Source organism: Psammomys obesus, unplaced genomic scaffold, assembly GCF_907164565.1.
Source record: "Psammomys obesus unplaced genomic scaffold, mPsaObe1.curated_primary_1811, whole genome shotgun sequence".
In the NCBI taxonomy this organism is placed as follows: domain Eukaryota; kingdom Metazoa; phylum Chordata; class Mammalia; order Rodentia; family Muridae; genus Psammomys; species Psammomys obesus.
In genome coordinates, this window is record NW_026588368.1 from 909,762 (window position 1) to 936,603 (window position 26,842).

General features: G+C 41.6%; 1 protein-coding gene across 3 annotated transcripts in view; it reads right to left on the reverse strand.

Annotated features, from left to right (window-relative positions):
* Nucleotides 1–26,842, reverse strand: part of Raf1 (Raf-1 proto-oncogene, serine/threonine kinase) — a 55,122-nt gene that overhangs the window by 6,960 nt on the left and 21,320 nt on the right. The window contains exons 2-11 of one of the 3 annotated variants that reach the window (XM_055604228.1): nucleotides 25,709–25,750; nucleotides 20,278–20,510; nucleotides 13,037–13,149; nucleotides 10,392–10,494; nucleotides 9,936–10,093; nucleotides 8,153–8,251; nucleotides 6,419–6,572; nucleotides 2,388–2,415; nucleotides 2,154–2,281; nucleotides 1,767–1,884 (exon numbers count right to left, since the gene is read on the reverse strand). In XM_055604228.1, coding sequence (XP_055460203.1) covers nucleotides 1,767–1,884; nucleotides 2,154–2,281; nucleotides 2,388–2,415; nucleotides 6,419–6,572; nucleotides 8,153–8,251; nucleotides 9,936–10,093; nucleotides 10,392–10,494; nucleotides 13,037–13,149; nucleotides 20,278–20,484 — 1,108 coding nt within the window. In that variant the 5' untranslated portion in view covers nucleotides 20,485–20,510; nucleotides 25,709–25,750. Of the gene's footprint in view, nucleotides 1–1,766; nucleotides 1,885–2,153; nucleotides 2,282–2,387; nucleotides 2,416–6,418; nucleotides 6,573–8,152; nucleotides 8,252–9,935; nucleotides 10,094–10,391; nucleotides 10,495–13,036; nucleotides 13,150–20,277; nucleotides 20,511–25,708; nucleotides 25,751–26,842 lie in introns of those variants that run through there. The other 2 variants (XM_055604227.1, XM_055604229.1) reach the window with 2 other exon arrangements.

A 26,842-nucleotide genomic window follows, 5' to 3' on the forward strand; every position in this document is an offset into this window, starting at 1 on the left:
CTCCTAAGTGCTGAAATTAAGAGTGTACCACCACTGCCCTGCTAGGAGCTCAAATTTTTATAAAGTTGTCTACTCTATAAACTGAGGTAGGAGGCCAGCCTAGGCTACATATCAAGACCCTGTCTAAAAGAGTCAAATTAACCAAGCTACCAATGATCAAAGTGAGTCGGCCTGAAGTATTACTGTTCTGGGGAACACCAATGGTTAAAAAAAAACAGGTTTCCTGTGAGGTCCCAGTCTGACTCCCTGTGAGCTCCAGTTTATCATCTACAGTTGATGTGGCAACCAGCATTGCCCATCACCAAAGGCACCGGCTACTGGAAAAGATGCAGATTATCTGAGTGGAGGTACAGTGCTGGAGCCACCCATTCAGTACAGTGACTCTAAGTCACACGTGCCCTAGTGGCAAGTCCCACATGGCCAAGGAAGGGGCATTCCTGTATGGCTGTGAAGTCTGAGAGAAGACAGTAGCTGGGCTCAGAGACTGCTGAGAAGAGGGAATGCTTCCTGGAGGTAGTGGGGTGTACGCATCAGAAAAGATACTAGGAAGGATGTTCTAAACTGCGCCAGAAACAAAGGTGACAGGACTGTTGGGGCGTGTAACTGAGCACCTGTAGAACAGACAGGGCTGGAGAAGAACTTGCTGCAATAGCCCAGGTAAGTGCAGGTGTGGGGTTACAGTGAGAAACAAACTGGGAGGGCTGGTGTAAAGTGAGGCCAGAATGATGGCTGGTGGCCAGATGCCCATAAAAGTGAAGACTGAAAGGACAAGTGGCTACAGGTGCAGAGGAGGCCGGAGGCCAAGAACAGCTCTACGTAGTTGATGGCCTACTGCAGTGACACCATCCCTCTGCAGACAAGAGGCGAGCCAGCGGGTCATTACTTAACGGTTCTCAGAGAAGGAGTCACTCTACATGGCACTAACCAACTTTCTGATCTGTGTTCTTAAGAAATCCCATTGCTCATATAGCGACTTAGGCAAGGCAAAAAGCCATGTATTGAGATGCACCTAGAGAAATAGATGCTGCTCAGTGTCCAATAGGACTTTGATGTTCAGAACTTTACTCCATCTCTGCCCTATTATCTATAAAGGTTATCAGCACCAAGTTTGAATTTGGGGGAACGTCAAGAAACTTTACAAGTACTTTCAAGAAACCCCTACTTAGATTGCTAATTTCCTAAATCCAGGTGTTAAAAACCTAGTATGAAAAGTGTTCAAGCTGCTGCTACAGAGGTTAACCTCCAACTTTCCTTTGAAGTGATAAAGTGTTCCCCATGAAAATGAACACTCACCTCACAGAAAGGGATACCTACAATTAACCCTGGGCAGGGCAGAAAACACTAGTCAGGAGGTAGGTATCTGGCTTTCCTGCACCAACCCTCTGTCAGGAGCAGACAGCCCCTTCTCCAAGCACCTGCTTTAAGGCCCTTTTCAGCTGTTGGTGTCAAGGGTGCACTCCACCCAAACCAGCAGACATCTGCTCATGAAGAAGCATGTTCCATGAGCCGAGCTAGCTTCGTTTTGAAGAAATAGCACCACTAGCGTGTCACTACAGGGCTAGAACTTGCTCGCTGGTTTCTAAGCATCCTGAGAACTTTATTATGCCAACTAAAGTTAGAATGCTGTGGAAATCAAATGTGTTTTGATTGCCACATGTGACCAAGTACCCACAGATAAGGCCTCTCTCAACCAAGAAGCCCCCTAACCCTCTCTGCTGAAACCTGACCACCAGACACCTGCAGCAAGAAACAGGCCCTAAACTCACCGTGCCACTTGCCCTTGTACACTGTGCCAAAGGAGCCAGACCCAATCCGAGTGGACAGCATCACCTCACTGGCTTCTATTTCCCAGTAATAGCTTGAATCTCTCTGCCCACGAGGCCTCTGAAATAAATGAAGATCATTTATAACCCACACTATCAAAGAAAGGATCACCCAGCCCCATCCGTTCCGGCTTCCCTTAAAGATGGATATCATCCCTGCACTGCAGCTACAGTTTTTGTCTTTGAGAACATGCCAGTTTACTGAGCACTAGCATTAATATTAATATTTTCTTAGGTTACCACCCCCAAATATGTTATGTGCATTCTAATTTCTAAGAGTTTATCTTTACTGAGCCCTGAATAGAAGGAGGTGTTATTGGCCATACTCACAATTTTGTTTTTCTCCTGGGTCCCAGATCCTGGTGCCCGCTCTCTTTGTGCTGGCACAGGGGTTTTGGGCTGTGACCAGCCTGTTGGGCTCAGGTTGTTGGGGCTGCTGGACAGGGCTGAAGGTGAGGCTTAATAGACAAGACAAACAGAATCCGAACGTAGATAAGCCAATAGAAGATCACAGCATAGAGAGAAAAAGCCCATTACTGATCATTAAATGACTGGGTAAAGTACCTGATTCACTGTGACTTCGAATTGCATCCTGAAACACAAAACAAAAGATGATCAGACATACTAGAAAAGGCTTTCTCTAGGGGTGGGGATGAAGGGAGAGATTGTAGGAACAAAGCCATTATTAACTCTCTAAAATATAAAGTGTACTTTCATACTCTAATTTCCTGGTTTACCTAATGGCCAAAGTGAAGTTTTCCAACATTAATTTCTATTACATATTACATGAAGTCAGTGTAACTTTTCAAGGAAACCTCATCATTTCTCAGAAAAAAACAAAAACAGGAACAAACCCTCAGCAAAGGCTGGCAAAGTTACTAACAACTGGGATCTCCTCCCAAAATCCCAGTATACTGCTCTACTGAGGCTTAATCAGATATAGAGAAAGAAAGACAGAGACCCAGTGACAGGCTCACTAGTAGTAAGAACACCTATGAACCAGAAGTTGGATGTGACAAAGGTAAGCACTACTTGAGGCCTAAGTCATAGGGAACTGGAAAGACCATGAACCCCAGAGCCTGAATCCTGTGTTTATATTTTGTAAACCCACACAAACAAGAGGGGAGACTTAGTCAGGGTCACAGAGCAGTGGGTGGTAGAAATGGAACCATCACATATGAATCTGAGCCTCAGCTCCATTAGCATGGGATATTACGCCAAACTTCAGTGGTGTTCTCACGCAGGCTACATTCTCTTAATACTAGATACTGTTTCAAGAATAGTTCAAATCACAGGGACCTACTCCAGAGAACATTTTTTAAATTTCATTTTGATTTGCATGTATGTACCACATGTAAATAAGAATGCAGGTGCCCACAGAGGCCGAAACACAATGTGGGATTCCCTGAAGCTGGAGTTACAGTATGTCCCCTGACTTGTATCCTACAAGAGCAGTAAGCACTCTCAACTGTCCAACTATCTATGCAGCCTTCCATGAGACAGTTCTAAATCCTAATTTTAAAAGTCTTCCTTAAGGGTGGAATTTAAAGGCAATGATATAAAGATCACTGGGCTCACACAAAATACCTTTTTAGAAAGTTATGTTCTTTTTCTTTGTATAACGATAGCAAACAAGCTATTTGTTCGACAAAGCTACAATTAGACTGTTCCCACTCAATACTTAAAGGTTTATCTTTTATTTTATGAGTGTTTATGTATGAGTCTGCATGTATGTGTATGTGTACCACATTTCTGCAGTGCCCTTGGAGGCCAGAAGAGAATGTTACATCCTCCAGAACTGAACTTATGGACAGTAGTGAGGCTGCATGTGGGTGCTGGGGCCTGAACCAGGGTCCTCCAGGGGAAAGAGTACTCTTAACTGCTGGGCCATCACTCCATATTTTTTGTTTGTTTGTTGTGTTTTTTTCTTTAATATAGGTTATCACTATGTAGCCCAGGCTGGCCCTGAACTTGCCATTCTGCCTCAGCCTTGTTAGGGTTGTAATCTGCAGGCATGTGCCACCGTGCCTAGCTTTCAAAGATAACTTTAAAAGAGTAAAAGAAACACAAACCAAGCTACTGTTCTCTTTCTCTCTCTCCATCTCCCCATACACACAAACACACACACACCATTTCTGCCACCTTGCCCAAGTATCTTAAGAGCATACAGTAAAGCTAACTCTGAGTCCCAAGCCTGGCCTATCTCTTAAAACATCCACAGAGATACGTAAGATTTTGGCTGCTTAAGGGCTTGCCGTGTAAGCACAAAACCCAGGGTATAATCCCCATGTGGTGGCACATGCTTATGATCCCTGCACTGAGAAGATGGGGACAGGAGGACCTTGGAGGTTCACTGCCTGGCCAGCCTAGCCTAGCTAGCAAGCTCCAGGTTCAATGAGACCCTATTTCAAAACACAGGTGGAGGGGCAGCTGGGAAAAATAAGAAATCAATCTTCTGGCCTCCACATGCCTGCACACACAGAACATACAGATCCTCACTCTACAACTCAAACTAGGTGTAAATGTGTCTGTATGGGAAAGGTGGAGAAGTGTGGCTGTCTGTATATTTATAAATATGACATGATGGCACCCAAGTGGGAGCGCACTGGCCAGTCAACCAATCTCTTCTGTTATTTTATTGATTAAAATTATATTCCAGAACAGCAGGCTATTATTTTTTTAATGTCTTACTTTTTGCTTCCTCTGTCTGGTATTTTAATTGGTAGATTACTATAATTGGATCACATATCCCAGGATAAAATTTTATGAATTTGGGCCTGGAGAGATGGCTCAGAGGTTGAAAGTACTGGCTGTTCTTCCAAAGGTCCTAGTTCCCAACAACTACATGGTGGCTCATAGCCATCTACAGTGAGATCTGGTGTCCTCTGCTGCTCATATGCAGGCAGAATACTGTATAAATGATAAATAAATAAATTTTAAAAAATGTCTGTGTGCGCCTAAATTTAAGTTATTAGTTTAGAAGAACATAACTTGTATAAGCCAAACAATAACATACAACCCAAAATGCTGAATGAATCATGTGTTATTAAAAAGGAAAAAAAAACTGGTGGTGCACACCTTTAATCCCAGCACTTGAGAGGCAGAGGCAGGCAGATCTCCTTGAGTCAGAGACCATCCTGGTCTACATTGTGAGTTCTAGGACAGCCAGGACTATAGAGAGACCCTGTCCCCAAAAACACAACATTGCCTCCAAAAAGGGAGAGAAAAAGCCACAAGTAAAACTTTCTTCTGAGGCACAAACAAGACTAAATACAATACCTTGTGCTACTGTGTTACAAATTGAAGCCATTTTCACTTTGAACATACTAACCCAGAGTTTAAACAGGAACAGGCTGGACATGGGAAGAAAATGGCTACTTTAATTATATTATTGAGTCTAATCATAATGATAAAGCCCACAGATTACACAGGGCAGGACATGTGATTTGCAGCTAGACTGTTCCTGAAAAGGCAGGTGTCAAGGAACAAGTTTCTACAAAGACCACTTCATGGTGGAGAGAAAGCACAATTATGTGGACATGTCTGCTGAGTCTTTTTATTTGATTTGAAATAGATCTCACCATGTGGCCCAGACTGGTCTCCAATAAGGACCTCCAAGGTGCTGGGATTCTAGGCATGTACTAGTATGCCAGACTTACTGATAAAGCTTCTAATGCTTATCAACCAATGGATGAAATGCTTTGGCTGAACTCAGTACAGATGCTATTACTATATCAGTCCATCTTTTGAGAAAACTGAGTTTTTAAAAACTATTTCAATGCCCTTGTCTCCAAGAATCTCCTTGAGAAATTCTCCTAGCAGTGGATGTATCCCATAGAGTATTTGTCTTGCTCATAAATATTCTATGGAAAAGGGAAAAAAAAAACACACACACACAGCAAGTCTGGCTAGAAGTATAAATGAATGTATAACTTGTCTCACGTGATAGTCTACCATCTGACAGTTTTTCCTGATAAACCCAAGAAAGCAAAGGCATGAAGAAAATACCTACTCTTCCCCTCAGACAAAATCGTCTGGAGCACGCCCTGGGAGAAGCATTCAGGCTGTTATTCTAGTCCAAAGCAATGAGAAATAAAGAAGAATAAAGAACAAAGGAAGCATTTGAAGTGTATTCAGTTGATTTTAAAGATGAGCTAGAAAGCAAACCAAACAAACAGAACATACAAGAAAGAAAAGGCAGTTTGCTAACACTGACTAGCAGCGTCTCATTTGCCTCAATGCGTATTAGATCCTAGAGCATCTACTTTAGTCCCCTAGAGCATCTGCACTCTTCACACAACAACCCTCACCACACGAAGCTGCTCTGCATGTATCTGCACCAGCGCAAAGATCACATCCAAAGCTGGGACACAGAGCACAGTGGTTAGCGGAAAAGTTTTGTTTTCCACTGCAAGGACACATTGGCCTAGTTATTAAGCCAGTCTATAGACGTAACAGATTTTAAAAGACTATTTCAAAGTCCAAGGGCCTGAAAAAGTACTGCAACATTCCTAAGCAGCTTTGAAATCCACATTCTCTATACTTCCCAATGTTAACTACTGCTGCTCATCACCACCCCCAAGGGGCCCTATTACCTCAATCATCCTGCTGTCCACAGGCAGGGTGGTGCTGACCATGTGGACATTGGGAGTGGACGTTGACCTCTGCCTCTGGGACAGGGAACCTTCAGAGGAAGGGCTGGAGGTGTTGAAAGTGAAGGCATGGGGTGTGGAGTATCTGTGCTGGGAACTAGGCACGGAGAAGAAAGAGAGTCCCATGATTGGCACACAGGCCTCCACATTGGCAAAGTCTTTTCAACCGTCTACCTCATTAAGACAAACCTGACCCATATAACCCTTGATACAATGTTTCATTCTTTCAAACTGCACTATTTAAAAACTCTTCTGTCTGGACTCCTTTACATGCAAAATTTTGAAAATAAAAAATAAATGTGCTTGTCATCCCTGTGAAAAGAATCTATCATACAATTTATCATACAATTTATCCTTGGTAATAAATCACTCTTCGGAATACTTCAGAATTTTACAACATCTCTAAGAACAGATCAGTACTTGCTACAACTACCACCTAGCGCTAACTGGAATCTACCTAACTGTTAACTGAAAGAAAGACTGAGAATCTCTCCCTATAGCTAGCACACAGCAAAGTGTGTGCTGCATCGTTAGATCTGCAACGCCAACCTGTGAAATAACTGTTCAAGCCTAGGAACACACATTAACAAGTACAGGATGGGGGTGGGATATGGCTCAGTGGTAGAGGGTTTACTTAGCCTGTGTAAGGCCTTAAGCCCCAATATCTTGAAACAAGTAACTTCTGTGGCTAAAGGTGTGACTCCACAGCATGGCACTAGGCTAGCCTCAGTGAGACCCGGAATTCCACCCCAACTCCAAAAAAAAAACCAAACACAAGTAGAACATATTTGTCCTGTAGATTTGAGGTTTATTCAGGTCACACTTGTATGAATTCAAGAGACAAAGACTAGCTTTTCTAAGGGTTACTGTTTTGTCTCTGGCCATACTACCCTGAACATGCCCTGGTCTTGTTTAAGGAATGCTGTTTCTTCACTGAAATAGCCAACCAAATCTTGCACTAGGAATTCTGTCTGCATTTAGGCTAGTTTCTTATCTTTAAAGCAGGTTGTTTTTTTGCTCAAATGTGGTTTGCAAATTACCAAAAAGGATTCATTCAAGTCAGATACAAACGTTATTTCAATACAAATTCCTTATCCGAAATGCTGCCTGCAGTTAGTTCCACAGTAGTTTTACAGGGGTCATTAAATGCTACCTGATTACATATAGACATTTTAGACAAAAATGCACATTTTATTTTAGGTTCTAAATTCTGTGTGTCACTGAGCAAGATCTGTACTCCACTGAACTTTGAGTTTTAAAGCCAGAAAACAACAATGACAAGTTAAATGAAAACTCAAAGTGTTAACAGAAAGGGCACCTATTTCCATCTACTTGGATTTTAAGACTGTGATAAACATTTTACAAATTAAGGTCTGCTTTTCTTCTTAGTCTCTGTACTCTCTTTGGGGACCCTTTCCACAGAGGCTTAATTCACCACAAATGGAAGAAGGCAGAACCTCAAGCTTTTTATAAAGGTATTATGTTGTAATAGAAGGGCCTGCAGTCAAAATCACTTTCTAGAATGTAAATAAGTAGGGTAGGACCACAGAAAAGTCTCTACTTGGTGTTCCACAGAGGCAGCAAAGGGTCTGCAGACATGAAGATGAAATCCTTTGTATTCAGGGTCCTAAACACCAAACCCAATATAACTTAAAAGAACACCAAGTAAAATATTACCTAGCAGGCATCCGGGAAACAGACTCTCGCATCCGACGCATTGTCAAAGAAGGTAGTGCTGGGACTCCACTATCACCAACGGTGGAATTTGGGAACAGCCTGAGTAAAACATGGGAAGACTGATTTTATGGATTCAGTCCTCTTTTCAGCCAGCCTGCCTTGCCTGCAAACCCACAGCTACAATCCAACTTCCCTTGATTCATCTGCCTCAAGTGCTTTAGGCACCTGTTATGAAGAGACTATGAACCCAAAGGGCTGCATTACAGACTGAGAGACAGCAACCTGCCAATGAATGCACATCCTGCCAGGTGGTCCTGTCTAGCTATATTAAAGTAATGTTTTCCTAAGTGATAGTACAACATTTCACAACCTTATATCACAAACATACAGCTTTTCTGGAATTGTTGCCTTGGAAACAACAATGAGAAGAAATTATACTCATTATATTCAGCACCAACAGTAAATAGGAAGGGATAGTGGGATTACTACTAACCAGGCATTTGCACTAGACACACTGAGTCCTAGCGTAAGCAATCTCATGTTATCCCAGCCAGCCCTTTTCAGATGAGGGAGCTGCGACTTGGAAGTGCTAGTGACAGCCCTGAGGTTGTGAGGTGTCTGCTGGCCATAAGCACATGCCTTTCTGCTAATCAGATTCTCTGAGAACCAACAGGTGATTTCTGTGGGAGCTAAAAGGTCCCTTCCCATTGTGAGTAAAGACAATGTTCCTCTCACTTTTCTGACTTTTCCAATAAGAATAAAACAGACTTCATACTCTGAACACAAGTTTTTAAAAGGCTCTAAGGAGCATAATTTTAATTTAAATTTGTTTTTTGTTTGTTTGTTTTTTGAGACAGGGTTTCTCTATGTAGCCTTGGCTGTCCTGGAACTCGCTCTATAAACCAGGCTGGCCTCAAACTCATAGATATCCAGCTGCCTCTGCCTCCCTGAGTGCTGGGATTAAAGGCATGGGCCATCACCGCCTGGTAAATTTGCAATTATTTAAACCATTTTCTCTCTGTGAAATATATTTTGGTATCTGTTTTATCCCCTAAAAGAAAGAGTCTCAACTTTTTATATCTAAATTGTCTGAGGCCTGAACACATTGCTCCTCAGTGTGAAGGAGAAGGAAAGAGCACGAGCTCCATTTTCTGCTTTCTTGGGACAATACGCAGGACTGGACATATGTTTGAAGAGAGAAATCACAAGCCCTTCAATTTCCATGTCCTTGTTCTTTTCCTTGACAAATCAGTACCAGTAACAGTTTGACAGACAATGGGTCCTACTTGCTTGTGGTATCTGTGCATGTGTGTCTGAGTTCGTATGAGCAGTAGAAATACCAGAGGCCAATGCTGGGAGTCTTCCTCAGTCACTCCCCTTCCTCAGTCACTCCCCACCTTATTTTTGAAACAAGATCTCACACTGAAACTAGAGCTCAATGATTCAGCTAAAGCAAGGACAGCCCTGTCTCCACCTCCCAGCTGTGAGATCAGCATTCATTCGGAGCTGGTGGTCAACCCAGCTCCATGCTCAAACAGGAAGCACTTCACTGACTGAGTCATCCCCCAGCTCTCTGCCCATTTATTTCACAGTCAGACGACCACCACACTGCAACTAACTTCAGAACTACTGTGCTTCTACAGTAGATAGTTTCTGACTCACAGCAACCATTTAACAAACCTAAAACTCAGACTTGAAAATAAAAATATATAATGAGCATCCTCAAATGTGTTTCTGACCTGACCCTGATATTTTTACAAGGAAAAAAACCACAGTGTCTTACAAGAGCTGTCTGATATTACTCCAGTCCACACACATAGTAGGTACTTTGGTGCTACAGTGCTCATGAAACTTGTAGCCACATGTCTGACATCGAAATCCGTTTAGCAGGAACTTTTGACAGATGTCACAGAATGCAAGCTTCAGGAACGTTTTCCGAGCCTGTGACAAGAAAGCAGGTATAAAATGATAAGTAAAAAACACACAAGTTGCTTTCTTCACAGACCTCACAGAAGTTTCTTACAGTGAAGAATCATACTTCTAACAGTGTCAAATTCAGAAAGAGCAGTCAGAGGAACCTCTGTTAATGGACTCTAAAGTGCCCGTGTACATGACAGCATAGGGAGAACTGAAAGCAACTAGTAAATGTGCATGTCTAGCGCTTCTCACTTCTCGGAAAGGTCAACCATCCAAGGCAAAGAGCCCAAAAATGGCAAGAAAGAGAGGAGCTGAAACTTACAAAGTTGTGAGTTGTGAGTGGAACATGATCCAAGAAATCCACCTGCAGTTCTTCTCCAATCAGAGAGGCAGCGTCGGTGTTCCAATCTAAGCGTGCTTTCTTACTAAAAATTACCCAAAGCATAAAATGAGGGAATATCGGACCAGGCTCAGGACACAGAGCACTTCTACTGTCTACTGCACGCTGTCTAAGCACATCTCACAGGTGCTCTGGTCCCACCCTAAAGATAAGTTAACTAGGGCCCCAGGGAGATGCTGCTCAGAGAGTGACAGGGCCTTGGAACCCAAGTCTGTTGGACTCCAAAATGTATGCTCCTAGAACACAGTTTCCTTTAAACAATCTCATGACAGGAGTTAACTATGTCTTCAAGGAGACTGTGTAATATTAAAAATCCCACCAAATCCCCAGAATCCCACTAAGTAAGGTGCAGTCACTACAGTGCTCAAGTTTAATGTTCAACAGCTACTTTAATTTAAATGTCCATAAACAATATAAACACACATGCTCTCCACATTGCTTACAGACTCAAAGTTGTCTGGAGAAGTAACACAAGTCTATAGGACACAGTCTATTTCTGTGTATAGAACAAGCAAGACAGGAAATCATAGTGATTTAACTGTTGTGTTCACTTAATCTGTCTCATTTGCTGACGATGAATATTTCCAGTTAAGAAATGTAACACACATATGACATCACTCAGACCCCTCTTATCACTTGCCAGAAGCCAACAAGCCATTCTCTGGTTACCCAGCAGGCAGTAATTCATTCCTTATAAAAATTCTTAGCCAGGTGCAGTGGCACATGCCTATAATCCCAGTGCTCTGGGAAGCAGAAGCAGGAGGATCTCTATGAGCTCCAGTCCAGCCTGGTCTACAAAGTGAGTTCAGGACAACCAAGGCTACATAGAGAAACTCTGTCTCAAAAAAAAAACAAGAAAAAGGAAAAAAAGAAAACTCCCCATGTAAGGTAGGGAAATGGTATCTGTTTCAAGTACTATTGTGTCCTAATAAAGACCAGGAAGGAAACCCCATTTTCTGAACAGGCAGGGGAGAACTGAGATAGGTTCCAACTCAGTACAGCCTTGGAGATGAGTAGACCAAGTCCCTGTCGTAGTCTCCCCAGTCCTGAAGGAAGTCTTTGGATCAGCTTGGGGACCAATATGGAAATAAATCTAGCTAAATGTGACAACATGTTGAAGATCAGCTAAATAAAGGAACAGACATGTGGAGGGTAAGCTCTGCGAGGAGACTCTCCTGAGATGTTCTCTCCAGCTGGGGAACTCAGGACCACAAAGAGAACAGAAGCACTGCTCCCCAAAGAGGACAAAGTCAACGGTTTCCCCAGGTTTGGCTAACATATTAAATAATGGTACGAATGCAGTGCTCTGTTGCTGTGGGCCATTATCTCAGCCTTTGAGGATTGGGAAACCTCCTCTATCTAGCAACCAACATTTGGAAATAGGGTGTTTTTTTTCTAGAAGTGGGAATTCCCTGCTTCTTTCAACCTCGTGGCTATCACAGAGCCAAGATTTAATACTCATCAAACTGGATAAGTAGCAACCTGAATACTTAGCATATTCCAGGCCCTAGGTTCAGTCTCTAGTACTACAAAAAAAGAGGGACAAAAGAATGAATGACAAGCATTTCTCTTTAGGACTGTAGTGAGTATATATGTTCAAGTTCCATCTATCTTGCTTGTTGAGACAAGTTCTTTCATAGGTCTGGAGTTCACCAATTAGGTTAAACTGGCTAGCAAGCTTCAGGGACCTGCCTGTCTCTGCTTCAGGGTGCTGAGGTTACAAGGGCACAACCACATCTAGGGTTTTATAGCAATTCTGCCAATCAGATAGCACAGCAAGCACTACATGGACTGGAATATTTCTTCAGGCCAAAGATAACTTCCGAGAGGGAGAGCAAGCAAGAGCGAGCGAGATTTTTATGTATATTTAAATGTCTCTGAGTGTATGTATGTGTGCCATGTGTGTGAAGGTGCCCTTGGAGGCCAGAAGAGAGCATCAGACCCCTGGAGCTGGAGCAACAATTAGTTGTGAACCACCTGATGTGAGTGCTGGGAACTGAACTTAAGTTCTCTGCAAGAGCGACAAGTGCCCTTAATGAGCCATCTCTTCAGCCCCTAGCATTCTTAACTATAAAAAACTATACAAACATTTTCAGAGTACCCACTCTGTACGGCAAACACCAGGGAAATTCTTTGCACTAAAAAACATGTCTTCTAACAAATGCTACTTCCATCCCTGGGCGTGCTATTAGCAACTCCTATGCATTGTAGTTTTCAAATCAATGTCCAGGCAATACTTTCAAGTTCTCAGTAGCAATTTTTTCTGAATTGATACTTTAAAAACAAAAGTATAAACTGGGTGGTGGTGGCGCACACCTTTAGTCCCAGGCACAGGCAGGCAGATCTCTGAGTTCGAGGCTAGCCTAATCTACAGAGTGAGTTCCAGGACAGCCAAGGCTACACACAGAAACCTTGTCTCAAAAAAATAAACAAAAAATTAAAACAAAAGTGTACACACATACACCAATCCCTAGGAATCTAACACAAAGCATTTGTAATAGAACAAGTTATTTGAGGCTAGAAAATCCTTAGTGTTCTGAAAGGTGCTGACTGACTAGTGTTCTTACCCTTTGTGCTCCTGGAGAAGTCTGAACACTGCACAGCACTCTGGCTGCAGGCCTCTCACCTTGAGAGCTTTCATAAGGCAGCGATGCAAGCTCATTCCATTCCGCACATTGACCTGCAAACCAAAGATCACCTTTAATACCAACACAGGCTAGACTGCCCCTTGCAAAGATGAGCACTCAAATACACACACCCACCTATAAAATGGTATAGACTTATACCATACTGTCTGCAATGTGAACACCTCAATATCCAGCACTAAGTACAATCACATGCACACAGCCCTGATTAGCATTGGGCACAGTATACATCTCCTGTACTACCTTTAATTAGTTACCTACAGCATGGTAACTAGAGGAAATACTTTTATTAGAACACAAAAAGTAAGACTATTTCAAAAGTGGGGGAAAACAATACATGTTTATGTATGTTGTATGGGTTGAAAAGATGTGTGCCTTGCTATTTACATCAGAAGTATGCAGGGCCAGTAAGGTGACTCAGCAGGGAAAGGCACTCATTGCCAAGCCTAACAACCTAAATTCAATTCCTGGGACCAATGCGGTGGAAGCAGATACTAACTCGCAGAAGTTACCCATGCTCTGATATCCAAAAATGCACCATGGAGCACGCTCACGTGCACACGCACACAAACTCATAAAAAATGTTTTAAAAATAATTGCACGTACACGCGCACACACTCATAAAAAATGTTTTAAAAATAATTGTAGGTGTGTGAGTGTGTGGAGGGGGACTTAGTGCCTCCCTGTTCTTTCGAGTGTATACGTAAGCTTGACTATCAGAAGGGAGAACAAACATGAGCTGAACCTTTATAACTCTTACCTGCTTTCAACAAAATAGAGACTTGATCCTCCTAACAAATTTCAAAGTAGTGAGGGGAGTAGAAAGTGGAAGAGCATAGCTACTGCTTGACTAAGTGACAGACACTAATGTGTACCAGATAGCCTGGGCAGTATGTGCCCTATGCAATGCCCTAATCCATGCTTCAAAAGCTAGGTTGCTACTTGGAGGCACAATGCAAAGTATCTGTACCCACAGCATTAAAATAATGAATAATATCTTAAAGATTTAGATAATTTTGGTTCAAAGCCTAGGAAAATTAAAAAAAAAAAAAGGGTGGGAAGAGTTGGTAGTGCCAGCAAGAACAGGATGATTTGTAGTTGGCCATGAACTGCCACACGGACCCCTACTCTGACTGACTGTATAACCTTGTCAGAAGCAATCTCTGCCCTTCTCGGCCAGTCTTTTTCTAGCTGCTTTGAGAAAGAGATGAGTCTTAAGAAGCAAGGCAGAGATGTCTAACCTCAAACCAGACCACAACATCTAGATACAAAGTGGAGACAAAGCTAGTAGGAAGGAGCAAGAGGAAACGTAAGAAATGGTCACTCATGTCTTCTCATGGCCTTATTTTGGTATTACTGGCCACTAACAGGGACTTTGCTGACCAGTCATCAATTTTTGAAGAATAAATAAACTAGTAAGGAGAACTACAGCAAAGTCTGAGGATGTAGAACACACAATTTAGGGGTAACAGAGGTCAGGGAGGAAATCCCAAGTGATTGGCTATGTCAGAGAGGAAAGGGGGGGAGGGGTTCTAAGCTATAAAAGCTCTTCCTTCACTGTGGATGAGTCCAGCCGATTCTTCAAGTTAATAAACCTTTTTTATCACAGGAATTCTAAGGGAAAGAACTGGGAAACTAGACAGGGGCAGAGGTTACCTAGTATGTGTAAATTGTGTTGCCTATTTAAAAAATAAATAAACACAATTACGCTGGTATGGTGGCCTGCATCTATTCCCAACATTCAAGAGACTGGGACAGATGGCTGCTTTGACTTTAAGTACAGCATGGACTACAGAATTAGACCCTGTCTAAAGATAAAAGTTTTTTGTACATACCAAACTAGTTCAGGCAAATGTTATCTGGGATTTGTATCAAAACAAATGAAAAGGTGTGGGTGGAAACAGACAAACAGAACTGCTATGATCAGCCAAAGGTAAGGCAGGCAGTTGATGAACATAGCAGAACTGTTATTGTAATCTCTCTACTTTCACAGATATTTACCTTTATAACATCTTACTAATGTCCAGCAAAACAAGGCAGACATGCCTGCACTAGAGATCTGAGCTATAAAAACATAAGAGGAGAAAACAGCAAAGAATGCTAAACTCACACACTAACAGACTCATGACCTGCATCTATGCTGCAGAGCATAGCTTTCAAAACTATAAAGTGATTCGTGGTTATTTTATTATTTCCATTAGAAGTCATGGGTTCAGAGAGCTAGATAGCTCTTTATTCTCTATTCCACTGATGTTCTCAGAGGTAGAGAGCAAGGAAGCAGCCTAGGGGTTTGTAAAATAGAGACTCTGTAGCCTGTACTAACACATCCAAGGAGTCTGGTTCCATAACTTTGGAATACAGCCCAGGAACCTGTGTCTATGTCGGCCTGCCTGGTGGTTTTAAAGGCAACAGTTCTCAGCTCTGGTCACTCACTTGTCCAGTAACAATGAGAAGAACAGCCAGAGATGTGCATGTTTAGAAAACAAAATGTCAAGAATCATTAAAAGACATTATTCTTCTAAAGACAATTATTCTAAAATCATTTCAGTCAGACCCACCCTCAGTCTGTTTCTCCTACCCTCATGGATGCACACTGTAATTAGTTCAATGGTATCTCAATGAGCTATAAGAAGAGAAATCCTGGCTTCAGTGTGAAGCCACCCTGGGAAGGGGAGAATGCTGGCTGCCTGAGGGCACTGGCTGCCGAAAGACACCTTCCACCACTGGTTTTCCCAGAGAAAGGCGGTCCATCTTTTTCCAAAGAAATGGAAGAAAAGCATATGGAAGCTAAAGGCTTCTCATATGCTTCAGAAGGTGTCAAAGTTCCAACCATCTGCTAAGCTCCTACAAAGGCTATCAAGGACTACAGAGATGAATAAAAGACTCAGAAATACAGTTAGCTGCCACTGTACTAATTAATCAGCTACTTCAATAAGCATGCTCCTCAGGCTGGAAAAGGCAGGGAGCTCAAACACAACTTGTCTAGATGATGCAGCTAACAAGACAGCTGAGGAGTTAATGTGTATATCAGACTGTTGGAAACAACCAATATGCCATCTGAATTTTCTGGCCTTCTAGCCAAACTTGTAGTAGACGGCAGAAGAGGAGATAGCCTGAAAAGTTCCTAGAAATGTCAGATAAGCTTCAGGCTCCCATGATATCCACAGTTCCTATTTGACTTCTCACTTTAAGGTAGAGGATAAAAACAGTAGATTTAACAAATAATAAATAAATCACCTAACATAAACACAAATCATTGTTTCAAGTAGACAAATAAGACTGTTATTGCCAGGTGGTACACACCTTTAATTCCAGCAGAGGCAGAGGCAGGTAGATCTCTGTTTTGAGGCCAGCCTGGTCTACAGAGTGAGTTCCAGCATAGCCAAATTACACACAGAGAAACCCTGTCTCAAAAACAAACAAAAAAGACTGTTATTATTTGGTTTGGTTCGGTTCGGTGTGATCTGGTTTGATACTTGGTAGCGCTGGGAATTAAGCCTAAGGCTTCAGGTCTGTTAGGGAGCAGCTTGATCCGTGAGCTATACCCCACGGCTAGGCAGGCATGATTCTTGGAATTTAATTCAGGATGTCAGCTTTGGCAACAATGCATTTACACACTGAAACATCTCACTAGCCCCAAGTTCTTGATTTTTAGGGAAATGTTGCCCAAAAACCATCTACCTCTTAGGTGTGGTGGCAAGTAAAGATCATGCATCAGCTACTCACTGGTGGTATGGTTGGTGGGGGGATATTAAAGCAAGCTGGAAAATGCACCATTTCTTACTTTAAGGCAACATGTAGATAGTGTGCTGTGAGTGAATCTATGTATAGTGCAGCCTGACGTAACAGTGACTAACTTCATTTCACTGGGATAAAGGAGAGTATAATTGTCTTTTCTTCCCAGCTCCTAGCCAGCCTCAAGCAGGTAAGTAATAAAAAAAAAAAAAAAAAAAAAGGTAGTCACTTTTAAGAAGCAACTTAAAGTAACCTATGTGGCCAGAGGTTGATTTTAAAGTGAAGTACCTACACACACACACAGAAAACTGCTGCTGGCTTCTCTTTTTGGTGCTACAGGGTTTTATAATTTTTAACTACATGTATATGTGTAGGAATATGTACATAAATATAGGTGCACAGTGACAGAGGATAAACGTGTCATATCCCCTGGAGCAGGAGGTTGTGGGTTGCTTGACTGGAGTGCTGCTAACTCAACTCCAGGGTCATCTTAACTGCTGAGCCATCTCTCCAGCCTCAATGGCCATTAGTTTTTAATCATCTACAAATGGACCCAAAACAAGTATTACATCGATAGTTCTAAACTGTAGGGTTCAACAACATGAAGAACAATTCCACTATTTATGACATGATGACTTATTTTGTCATGTGATACACCTTTGAACAGAATCCATTCTCACCTTGAAATAGCCCTGTTTACACTTTTAGTATTAAAATGACCTTTCTTGTGCAAAATAATACTAACTAGTGAAGATTTTATTTTTCACTGCCTGGAGAAATAAGCTGAAAAAAGCTACTGGCTACTTGAAATTACTTTATAGAAACATGACATGTAGAGTTGACAGGGCTGACACATTCAGAAGAGCTTTATCAAACAGTTATGAGCTCACAGTCATAGTCAGCATAGGCCCTAAGTAGGGAAGATAATAGGAGAGTTGGAATACTGTACTACAGACAGTGCAACAAGGAGGAGAGAAAGGGTGCCTTCAGTCAGGGGGAACAAAGACCAGGTTCCCAGGTTCTTACAGGCTTAAGGGAAGCTTCATGTGACCTAGCCAACATGGTCCTATCCTGGAGGAATGCCCTAGACAGGAAAGTAAACTTACAATTCAAAGTTCTGTGCTGCCAAGCACAATGGTGCACACCTGTAATCCCAGCACTAGGGGAGGCAGAGGCAGGTGGATTTCTGTGAATTCGAAGCAAGCATGGTCTACAGAGCAAATCCAGGACAGCCAAGGCTACACAGAAAAATCCTGTTTCAAAAAAAAAAAAAAAAACCCACAAAAGTTCTGAGTCCAGGGAAGGGGGCACAAGCTAGAAGGTCTATGATCTAATATTGGCACTACAGATTTGTTCTGAAATACCTGATCTGTGAATCTCGAGTCTAGGGTGGAAAAGTAAGTGGAGAGCAGTCCAAAAGGAGAAGCACCAGCCAGCACTGCCAACCACATGAACACTGTGTCCCTAATCTTAGGGTAGCTGCTTAGCAACCTTTTTTTCTTAAACTTTTTATTTGGAATCTCATTAAGCTGCCTATGCCAGCCCTAAAAACACTTGGTACCCCAGATAAGCCTCAAACTTAAGATCATCCTGCTTCAGCTTCCCAAATACTAAAGTATTACTTGCCAGACTCAGCTAAGATAGTCATATTGAAAACCTTTTTTAGGTGATGAAACAAAAATAAATATATTAATACTTTAGTTGTCCTTTTGAGTTTTGCTGTCAGTTTGAAAAGGAAACAAAAACAACACACATGAGATCCAACACCACAAATGGAAGGCTCCTTAAATTTACAAAAAAAGTATAAGAGGGCTGGAGAGGTGGTGCAGTGGTCAAGAGTACTAGCTGACCCAGGAAGAGCTCCCAGCACCAACACCAGCTCTCAACCATCTGTATCACTTCAGGTCTAAAGAATCCAATGCCCTCTTCTGGCTTCTACCAGTACTGCACACACATGGTACACTGACATACACTCAGGTAAACACACACACACAAACACACAAAATAAATAAGGATGAAGGAACTTATCAGCAAAACCATAGGGGACTGTTAGAAGGAAACCAAGAAATCTCTGGCTGGCCTCCCAACCTTAGAATCGTAAGGAAAAAGAGATGCCATAAACTGTGCTCGGCAGGCCACAGAGTGGGAAGGCAGGGATAGACAGTCTTAAATTCAGGTTGTACACAATGTCCCACCAAACAAAAACCAATACAACTTCACTTTTCTGTTTCAGCCAAACTGGTTTTTGGCTTTTCAAATTCAGAATATAGAGGCTTTTGAGCAGTGCTTAGAAAATAATGGGTTTTCATGTCAGAAAATCCTACTGATAACATCCAACGCTAGTCACTTGTTCCAAGGAGAAAATGCAGAAAGAGTTTATGCTCTAAGAGACAAGGCACGAGTTTCTTGCTAAGCAATCTGAAAATCTGTCTTGGGCCTATTAAATAACAAAACATTTTTTCTTAGGGGATGGAGATGATCCAACAGTCAAAGCACCAGCTTTTCTTCCAGCCACATTCAATTCCCAGCTACCACATGGCAGCTCATAACTGTATGTAATTCCAGTTCCAGGGAATCCAATGTCCTCTTCAGGCCTCTGTGGACACTGAATGCACTGGCATACAGAAATACATGGCAGCAAACACCCATTCACATAAAATAAAAACATACATTTTTTTAAATTAAAAATCTAAAAAATAAAAATAAAAAAGAAAATTGTTTCACAAAATAAACCAGCTCATTACTTAAAAAAAAAAACTCTAGATTTTTTTTCCTAAAGTGAAATAACCCAGAAAATTCTATTTTCCTCATATTTAATTACAATATCAAAAATTAAGTGAATACTTTGCATTCAGAAAAGAATGTCTTTTTTTTTTTTTTTCCTTTAATTAGTTTTAGTTAGCTTGGAAACTAAAAACAAAACAAAAAAAAACTTCTCAAAGAAAAGGCTAAGAACTGGCAAAATGGCTCTGGATCCAAGCAACTGCCACTGAGCCCGACTACCCAAGTTCAGTCCCTAGAACCCATGTGGTGGAAGAAGAGATCAACTCACAAAAGTTGTTCTTTGATCTCTATGTCATAATGTAGCATGGGCATGCAAGTGCACACATACATGAACACACAGTAATATAATTTTTAAATGTTTCAAAAGAAAAAAAAAGTACCAGAAATAGCCCCCCCCCCAAAAAAAAAAATAAGGATGCAGAAAAAAAGTTTTTGTGGGCAATGTTAGGACAGAGTTGGGAGTGCAAGAAAAACAGTGATTTAATAAAATAAATCTGTACTTAGGACGAAAAATAAAATAAAATGATTTTTAAAAATTCAATTAACAGAAGCTGCAAATGACGAAAGGATTCTCCCATCTATAAACTGGATAGCACAGCCCAGGGTCCAAAGACGGCAGAGCTACATTTTCTAGGGTCACATACCACTGTCCTTTGCTTATTCGGCAAGAAAACGCGAATAGTATTGCTTGTCTTAGAAGAATCCGTGAGTTTGCCATCATCTGAGGCCCGGCGCTGATATCCAAACTGCTGAACAATTGTAGGAGAGATGCAGCTGGAGCCATCAAACACCGCATCTTTGAGTCCAAAACCATTGCTGATCGTCTTCCAAGCTCCCTGTATGTGCTCCATTGATGCAGTTTAAACAATACTTAAACCTGAAAGACAAATAATTATAATTCTAGAAGAAAAGTACTTAACCTAGAAACAAAATAAATAAAAAGTTGTAAAAACAGTGGTGTATGGCTTTTCATAATCTGTGAGCAAGTTAATCGGGAAAGAAAAAAATTGTATACAGTGGCATATTTCCATAAAATGAGAGAAAAGGGAACCAAAACCCAAAGCCAACCTAGAACATAAGCCAGCATCTCTTGGTTTCTAGTCCCTGTTTTTCATCTGTATTTGTCTCCCGTGATTACAGTGTATGAATATGCTGAGTCATCACCTCTGTCTATGAGCAACATATTTTGAACTATGAAAATTATGCACTGGGGGGTGGGGGAGGAACAGAAAACTTAATTCCCAGGATGCACTGTAGATACTATATTTATTTTTGTTCATTAGCTTTCTCATTTGTGTAAGCATTTTGGCTTTTAAAATCTTCAACTTTCTCCTTAAATCAGAGAAAAATACTAGCTGCCCCAAAAGTCCCAGATTCCATATCTATTTACAAAGTCCATGAATTTTCCACTATAACATTTCCAGGGTTCAGTTTAGGTACAGAACCAAAGCTGAAAACTAGTCATTTAACCCCACATAATCTGAGGTTTCTAACATACCTCAGGCGTAAGGACTAAGAATGCCCAGATACTTGCAAGTCAACAAGCAGGCAAAGTAAATGGTTCTCCTCCTCTAAACACCTGAGGTTGACAGAGAATCCCACTTCAAGACTTTTCACAGAAACTTCTTTGCTTGTCTAGCAACAGCTAGAGCTTAGCAGCAGCCTCCATCATGAGGCGGTGTAGAGTATGCATGCACACACACGCATACAAACATACGCCCCATTCCTATTATCCACCTTAATCCTTATAATTGAATAAGTAGAAATGATATCCCATCTAAAGCAGAGAAAATTCTTATACACACTTCTGAGTGTCCAAGCTAGGGTACAGACCCAAGCAGCTTTGACTCCACAACTTTTACTGTCTCACACACAATCCTGACAAACAAAATCATTTAGTCAGCGATAAAGTGGCCTAGAATTAAAGAAAATGTAACCTAAACCTCATTTCAACCAGAACTTTCTATTTCACTACCCACTATGCGATAAACTCTCAGCCCAGGAAAAGAAGTTGGAGATTAACTATGAGCAGACTCCTGTACCACACCTGTGGGTCCACAGCCGTAGACTAACTGTAAATCAAAAATATTTAATAAATGTGTGTGTGTGTGTGTGTGTGTGTGTGTGTGTGTGTGTGTGCGCACTGAACATATGCAGACTTCTTTTTGTCACCGTGTGTGTGGCTGTCTGAATAACATTCCTATTTGATTAGCAATCGTGAATTCTTTGGGTGTATAGGACTTACAGCAGAGATGTATGCAGAGCCCATGCAAATACTATTTAAGCCTTCTACAGGAGAGACTTGAGCAAACGCAGATTGTCGCATAATAGGGGTGCAGGAACAAAGGCCAGCAGACACAGTGGAACATCTGTAATCTTAATTCAAAGTTCAGGAAAGCAGAGCAGGTTCAGAGATTTACTCAAGATTACCACGTGGTATTATGAACAATCTTGGTACAACCTTTCTGGAGAAAAAACTTAACACCTACTAAAATTCTGAGGTCTTTAGAAGCCAATTTTTCATCACCAAAAGCAGTCTCCAAATAGCAGCTCATCATGTCACTCCTTATTGGAAACTCAGAATAAAATCTGAACTCCTCTCCTCGGCTGGAGAAATGGCTCAATGGTTAGGAGCCTGGTCTTCTGGCTGTTTTTCCAGAAGACCAGGGTTCAGTTCCCAGCACCCACATGACAGCTCGCAACTGTCTATGACTCCTGATTCAGGGGAGCCAACACCCTAACACAGACATACATGAAGACAAAACACCAATGAACACATACACAAAAATAACAATAGCAAATTTTTAAAAATCTAAACTTCTTAATCAGGTCTGCTTTCAGAACATGCTAGTCATAATGGCATGGTGGTGCATACTTTTAATCCCAGCTTTTGAAAAGCAGAAACCAACTTTTCTCTGTGTAAGGCCAACCTGGTCTACATACCCAGCTCCTAGACAGCCAGGACTACACAGTGAAACCTTGTCTTAAAAACAAAACATACAAAAAAAAAAAAAAAAAAACCATCAGACCATGGCCATATTCATACCTCAGAATTTCCTATTCCCTTTCCCAGAAGGTTGAAAACTCCAGGAACAGTCAAGATGGCCCTTTCACTACCTGTCTCTACCAAGACAGTCCTTGCTTGACACTTCATCCAAAGTCTACTCTCCTTCCCCCAGCAAACAAACCTGATTTATTCTCAATACAACACTTACTACTTTTTTTGTCTGTTTTTGTTTGTTTGTTTCAAGACAGGTTTTCTCTGTGTATCCCTGGCTGTCCTAGACTCACTTTGTAGACCAGGCTGGCCTCAAACTTACAAAGACCCACTGGCTCTGCCTCCCAGAATGCTGAGATTACAGCGTGCAGCGCTGCGCCCAGCTGCAACACTTATTATTACACAGACTGTCTATAAGCACCTGCTCTGTGAACAGAGCTCACTGGCATACTCTTACGACTTGGAGCAGTACCTGCAAGACAAAGGCACCCGACCCAAAGCTTTGTATAAGTCTTGAGTTTGTAGGTATTCCATTGCTGTGTTGCACTGAATTTTCATAGTAACTGTTATTGTATGACCTTATTTATCATAGTGATTTGATTTTAGAGTGGAAGGAGTCTATTCACCAGTCATGATAACTACGATTCCTATGATCACTTTGAATCAACCAAAATTAGCTGTCAACTAAAATTGCAAAACTAATCAAGTCCAAGCATGGTAATGGTCACTTTCATCCTTTCATCCCAACACAGGGAGGCAGAGGAAGGCAGATCTCTGTAAGTAGGTCAGCCTGATCTACATAGAATTTCTAAGACAGCCAGTGTTCTATAGAGAAACCCTGTCTAAAAAAAAAAAAAAAAAACACGGAAGGAAAGAAGTCCTTCCTTCCAAAAGACTAAACAGCCTAGGTTCTAGGTCTATAACATTAAAATTTATTAAGAAGATTGCTATAAGACACAACATAAAATACTCACAAGCAGGTTCCATTAAAAACAACACCAGCTGGGTGCAGTGGCACATGCCTGTAATCCCAGCATTCAGGGAGGTAGAGGTAGGCAGATGCCTGTGAGTTCAAGGCCAGCCTGGTCTACAAAGCGAGACCAGGACAGGGAAGGCTACACAGAGAGACCCTGTCTCAAGGGAGAAAAAAAATAAAATAAACAAATACTGGGTGGAAGAGATGACTCAGAAGTTAAAAGCAGCTACTGTTCTTGTAGAGAACCCAGATCAATTCCCATGCCATGAAGTATATGAGTAGTCTGCTGACATCTGAGGCATGGATTACTAGGTCAATAAAATTATATACATCTCTTCCCCTTTCTGGCCATTGCTGGAGTTTAGTTCTTTTGTCACTTCTGACCAAAGAAAGAACCACAGAAGCCTTCTGACTGTACCTTCTCACACTCCAAAGAATATTACATCTTTTTCTTTTTACACAGAGCAGAAACAGAAGCCTAGATATGTACCCACCCTAAAAAAATGATGACATTCAGGTTGTACAAGGACACTACAGAAGTTAGCAGATGGCAAAGTGGTTAAGGTTTACAGTAAAAAATACACCATCGACTCTGCACAGGTGCAGTGGGAAACTAACGGTACAAGTGCCATGAGGGCAATCATCCCAGCAAAGTGCTTAACACAGGCTAAAGCTGGACAAAGGCTGGGGGTGGGGGAAACCTAAAAAAGAATAAATACAAGGAACGGACAAATGAGATGAAAGAATAGAGTAATCTCATATAATTCTCACTAAAAACTGGGTAAATGAAGTTATAAATACTGTCTTTTTTCTTTTTACATTTTAAAACTGGACTTTGGGTGATTTTTATTTTAAAAGCTTTCAGTTTGTTTAACTGACTAGTCACTGGACATCTACTTTTATAATCCCCTCCTGGGGTAGAAGTGGAGAGGAGGTTAAACACAGAGAGCAAGGGTTGTGCTGCTTCATCGCTCTCAGAAGTAATAAACGCTTCTCAAGTTTACAAAGGATAAAGACACAGACTGATAAAGATAAATAACACGAGCAGGTATAACTTTCCCAGCACACTCTACCACATCCCCAGCCCTGTAACCTGCTGAAGAATCCCATTATTAGTCCCTTTCTAGTATCAAATGAAAATTTTTAGACTACTTTATGTTTATATATGCCTTTGATAAACAAAACTGGAGAGATGACTCAGAGAGAAAGAGACAGACAGACACAGACAGATATACTGACTGACCATATCAGGCCAGGTGGTAGCATGAACCTGTATATGCCCAGCACTCCAGAGACAAAGCAGGGAGATGGAAAGTTCAAGATCAGCCAAATCTACAGAGCAAGACCTTATGTCAAAATAAAACAAAAGACCAAGGAGGGCCCTGATGTGTGGACTACAAAGACAGACTAGACCCTATTTCATCAGACACAACACTTAGACCCAGACTCTATCTAATCCAGTGCCTGACTGCAAAAACTAGCAGCCTCCTCCCCAGCTCAGCAACCTCAAAGAACACGCTGAGCTTCCCCATCCTACCACAAAACTCAGGAAAATTCACCTGTGCTTTAAGGCCACAGTCAGTTCTTAATCTTGCCCTGTTAACAGATTACCAAAGAGCTTCCAATGGCGGGGGAAGGGGGGGGGGGCGCGGAGGCCAAATCACATGCCTGGGGGACCTGAACTAGATATCAGATTAAGAGCCCATCAAATGCCACACATTAATTTTATAACAAGAAAACAAAACCCCAGAAGCTTTAGCCAAAGGATCAGGAATCAGAATGGCTTCAAATCTCTCATCATGTGAAGGAATGCCAGATATATCATCAAAGAAAACTATAAAGAAGGCTAAGAGAGAGAGATTTTTCTATCATTCTTGATTACATAAGTTTTACTGTCCATAGTCCCTTTCTGAAGGGCCTCATTATTCAGGTAAGTCAAGAGAGACACAGGAAACAATAGGCCATCGAATATAGGAAAGAAGCAAAGGAAATCCCCAGCAGGCCAGGAGAGGGGAATTCCTGAATGACACACATGTGCCAGACATACAAACCCCTAACAACCTGAATCTAGAAACATCAAACTATCACTAGCAACACTTACCTACACACGAGTTTGTTGGCTTGTTGTTGTTGTTCTTTTCTTCTAAGGAAAAAGAGAAAGAAGCAAATAACCCACATTTTCAGTTTCTATGCACCTATGCCTCTGCTGATGCAAACACAGCTCTCCTCGAAAGGGATAAGAATTTATTCTAAGCCAAAACTGAGCGGCAGCAGAAACCAGGGTTTATGTTGCCTCAAATGACATGCCTCACCATGGAAGTGGCTGCAGGGTAAAGAAGTCATGTGTCATACCAGGACACTGCAAGAGGAGCGGGGAGCTGTTCCAGGCTCCAGATGCCACCCACACCACATTGAGTTTTGGGATGGGTGGAGCCTAGTGGTCTGTTCAGAGGACTGTTCAGAGGTTTTGCCTGATACCAAAACTGTTTGGCCAAAGATATGTTTGGGCAATGAATGGCTATTAAGAGGACTAAAGGTAGGCCAAGATATTTTCACTCAGGATCTGCCACATTCTAGCTCTCCACAATTAAGAAGTACTAATTCAGCCTCCTACAGTCTTCCACACAGGTATGCTCTTTGTTTCCCTTTTGTTTTCCGGGAATTTCAGTTTACAGCCCCAAGCTTACTATCTTCCCCATGAGGACAGCAGTTTTTCTATGCTGGTTCTGAGAGCTTCCTGGTGGCTGAGTATGAGTAACATGATCCAACAGGGCAGCACTTCATAAAACAGGACACACATCACTCCTGGATGACTTTAGAGGCTATGGGGCATGGCACTGACTACAACCCAATGATGCCAACAGGAGTCTGAGGAAAGAAAGCCTCAACTGGTGCTGGATTTTTATTTGCATTTAATACTTCCTAACTTCTTTCCACCTCAAAGCCATGGAGAGACCAGAGAGAGCTAACTGAAGGAACACTGCTGTCTTTCTTTTACAAAAACTGTGTAGAAATTATAGTATTATATGCAACTCCCCTAGAAGTTCTATTCAGTTTCCACATTCTTTTTTTATTCCACATTCTTTAAAGTGTTTATAACATTGTTGTTTCTTGATTTTATATAAAAGGAACAAACATAAATAGTGAACCAGAGCCAATGAAGTGGCTCAGTGGCTAAAATCACTTGTCATTCAAGCCTGAATTCAATATCCAGAACCCACAGTGAAAGGTGACA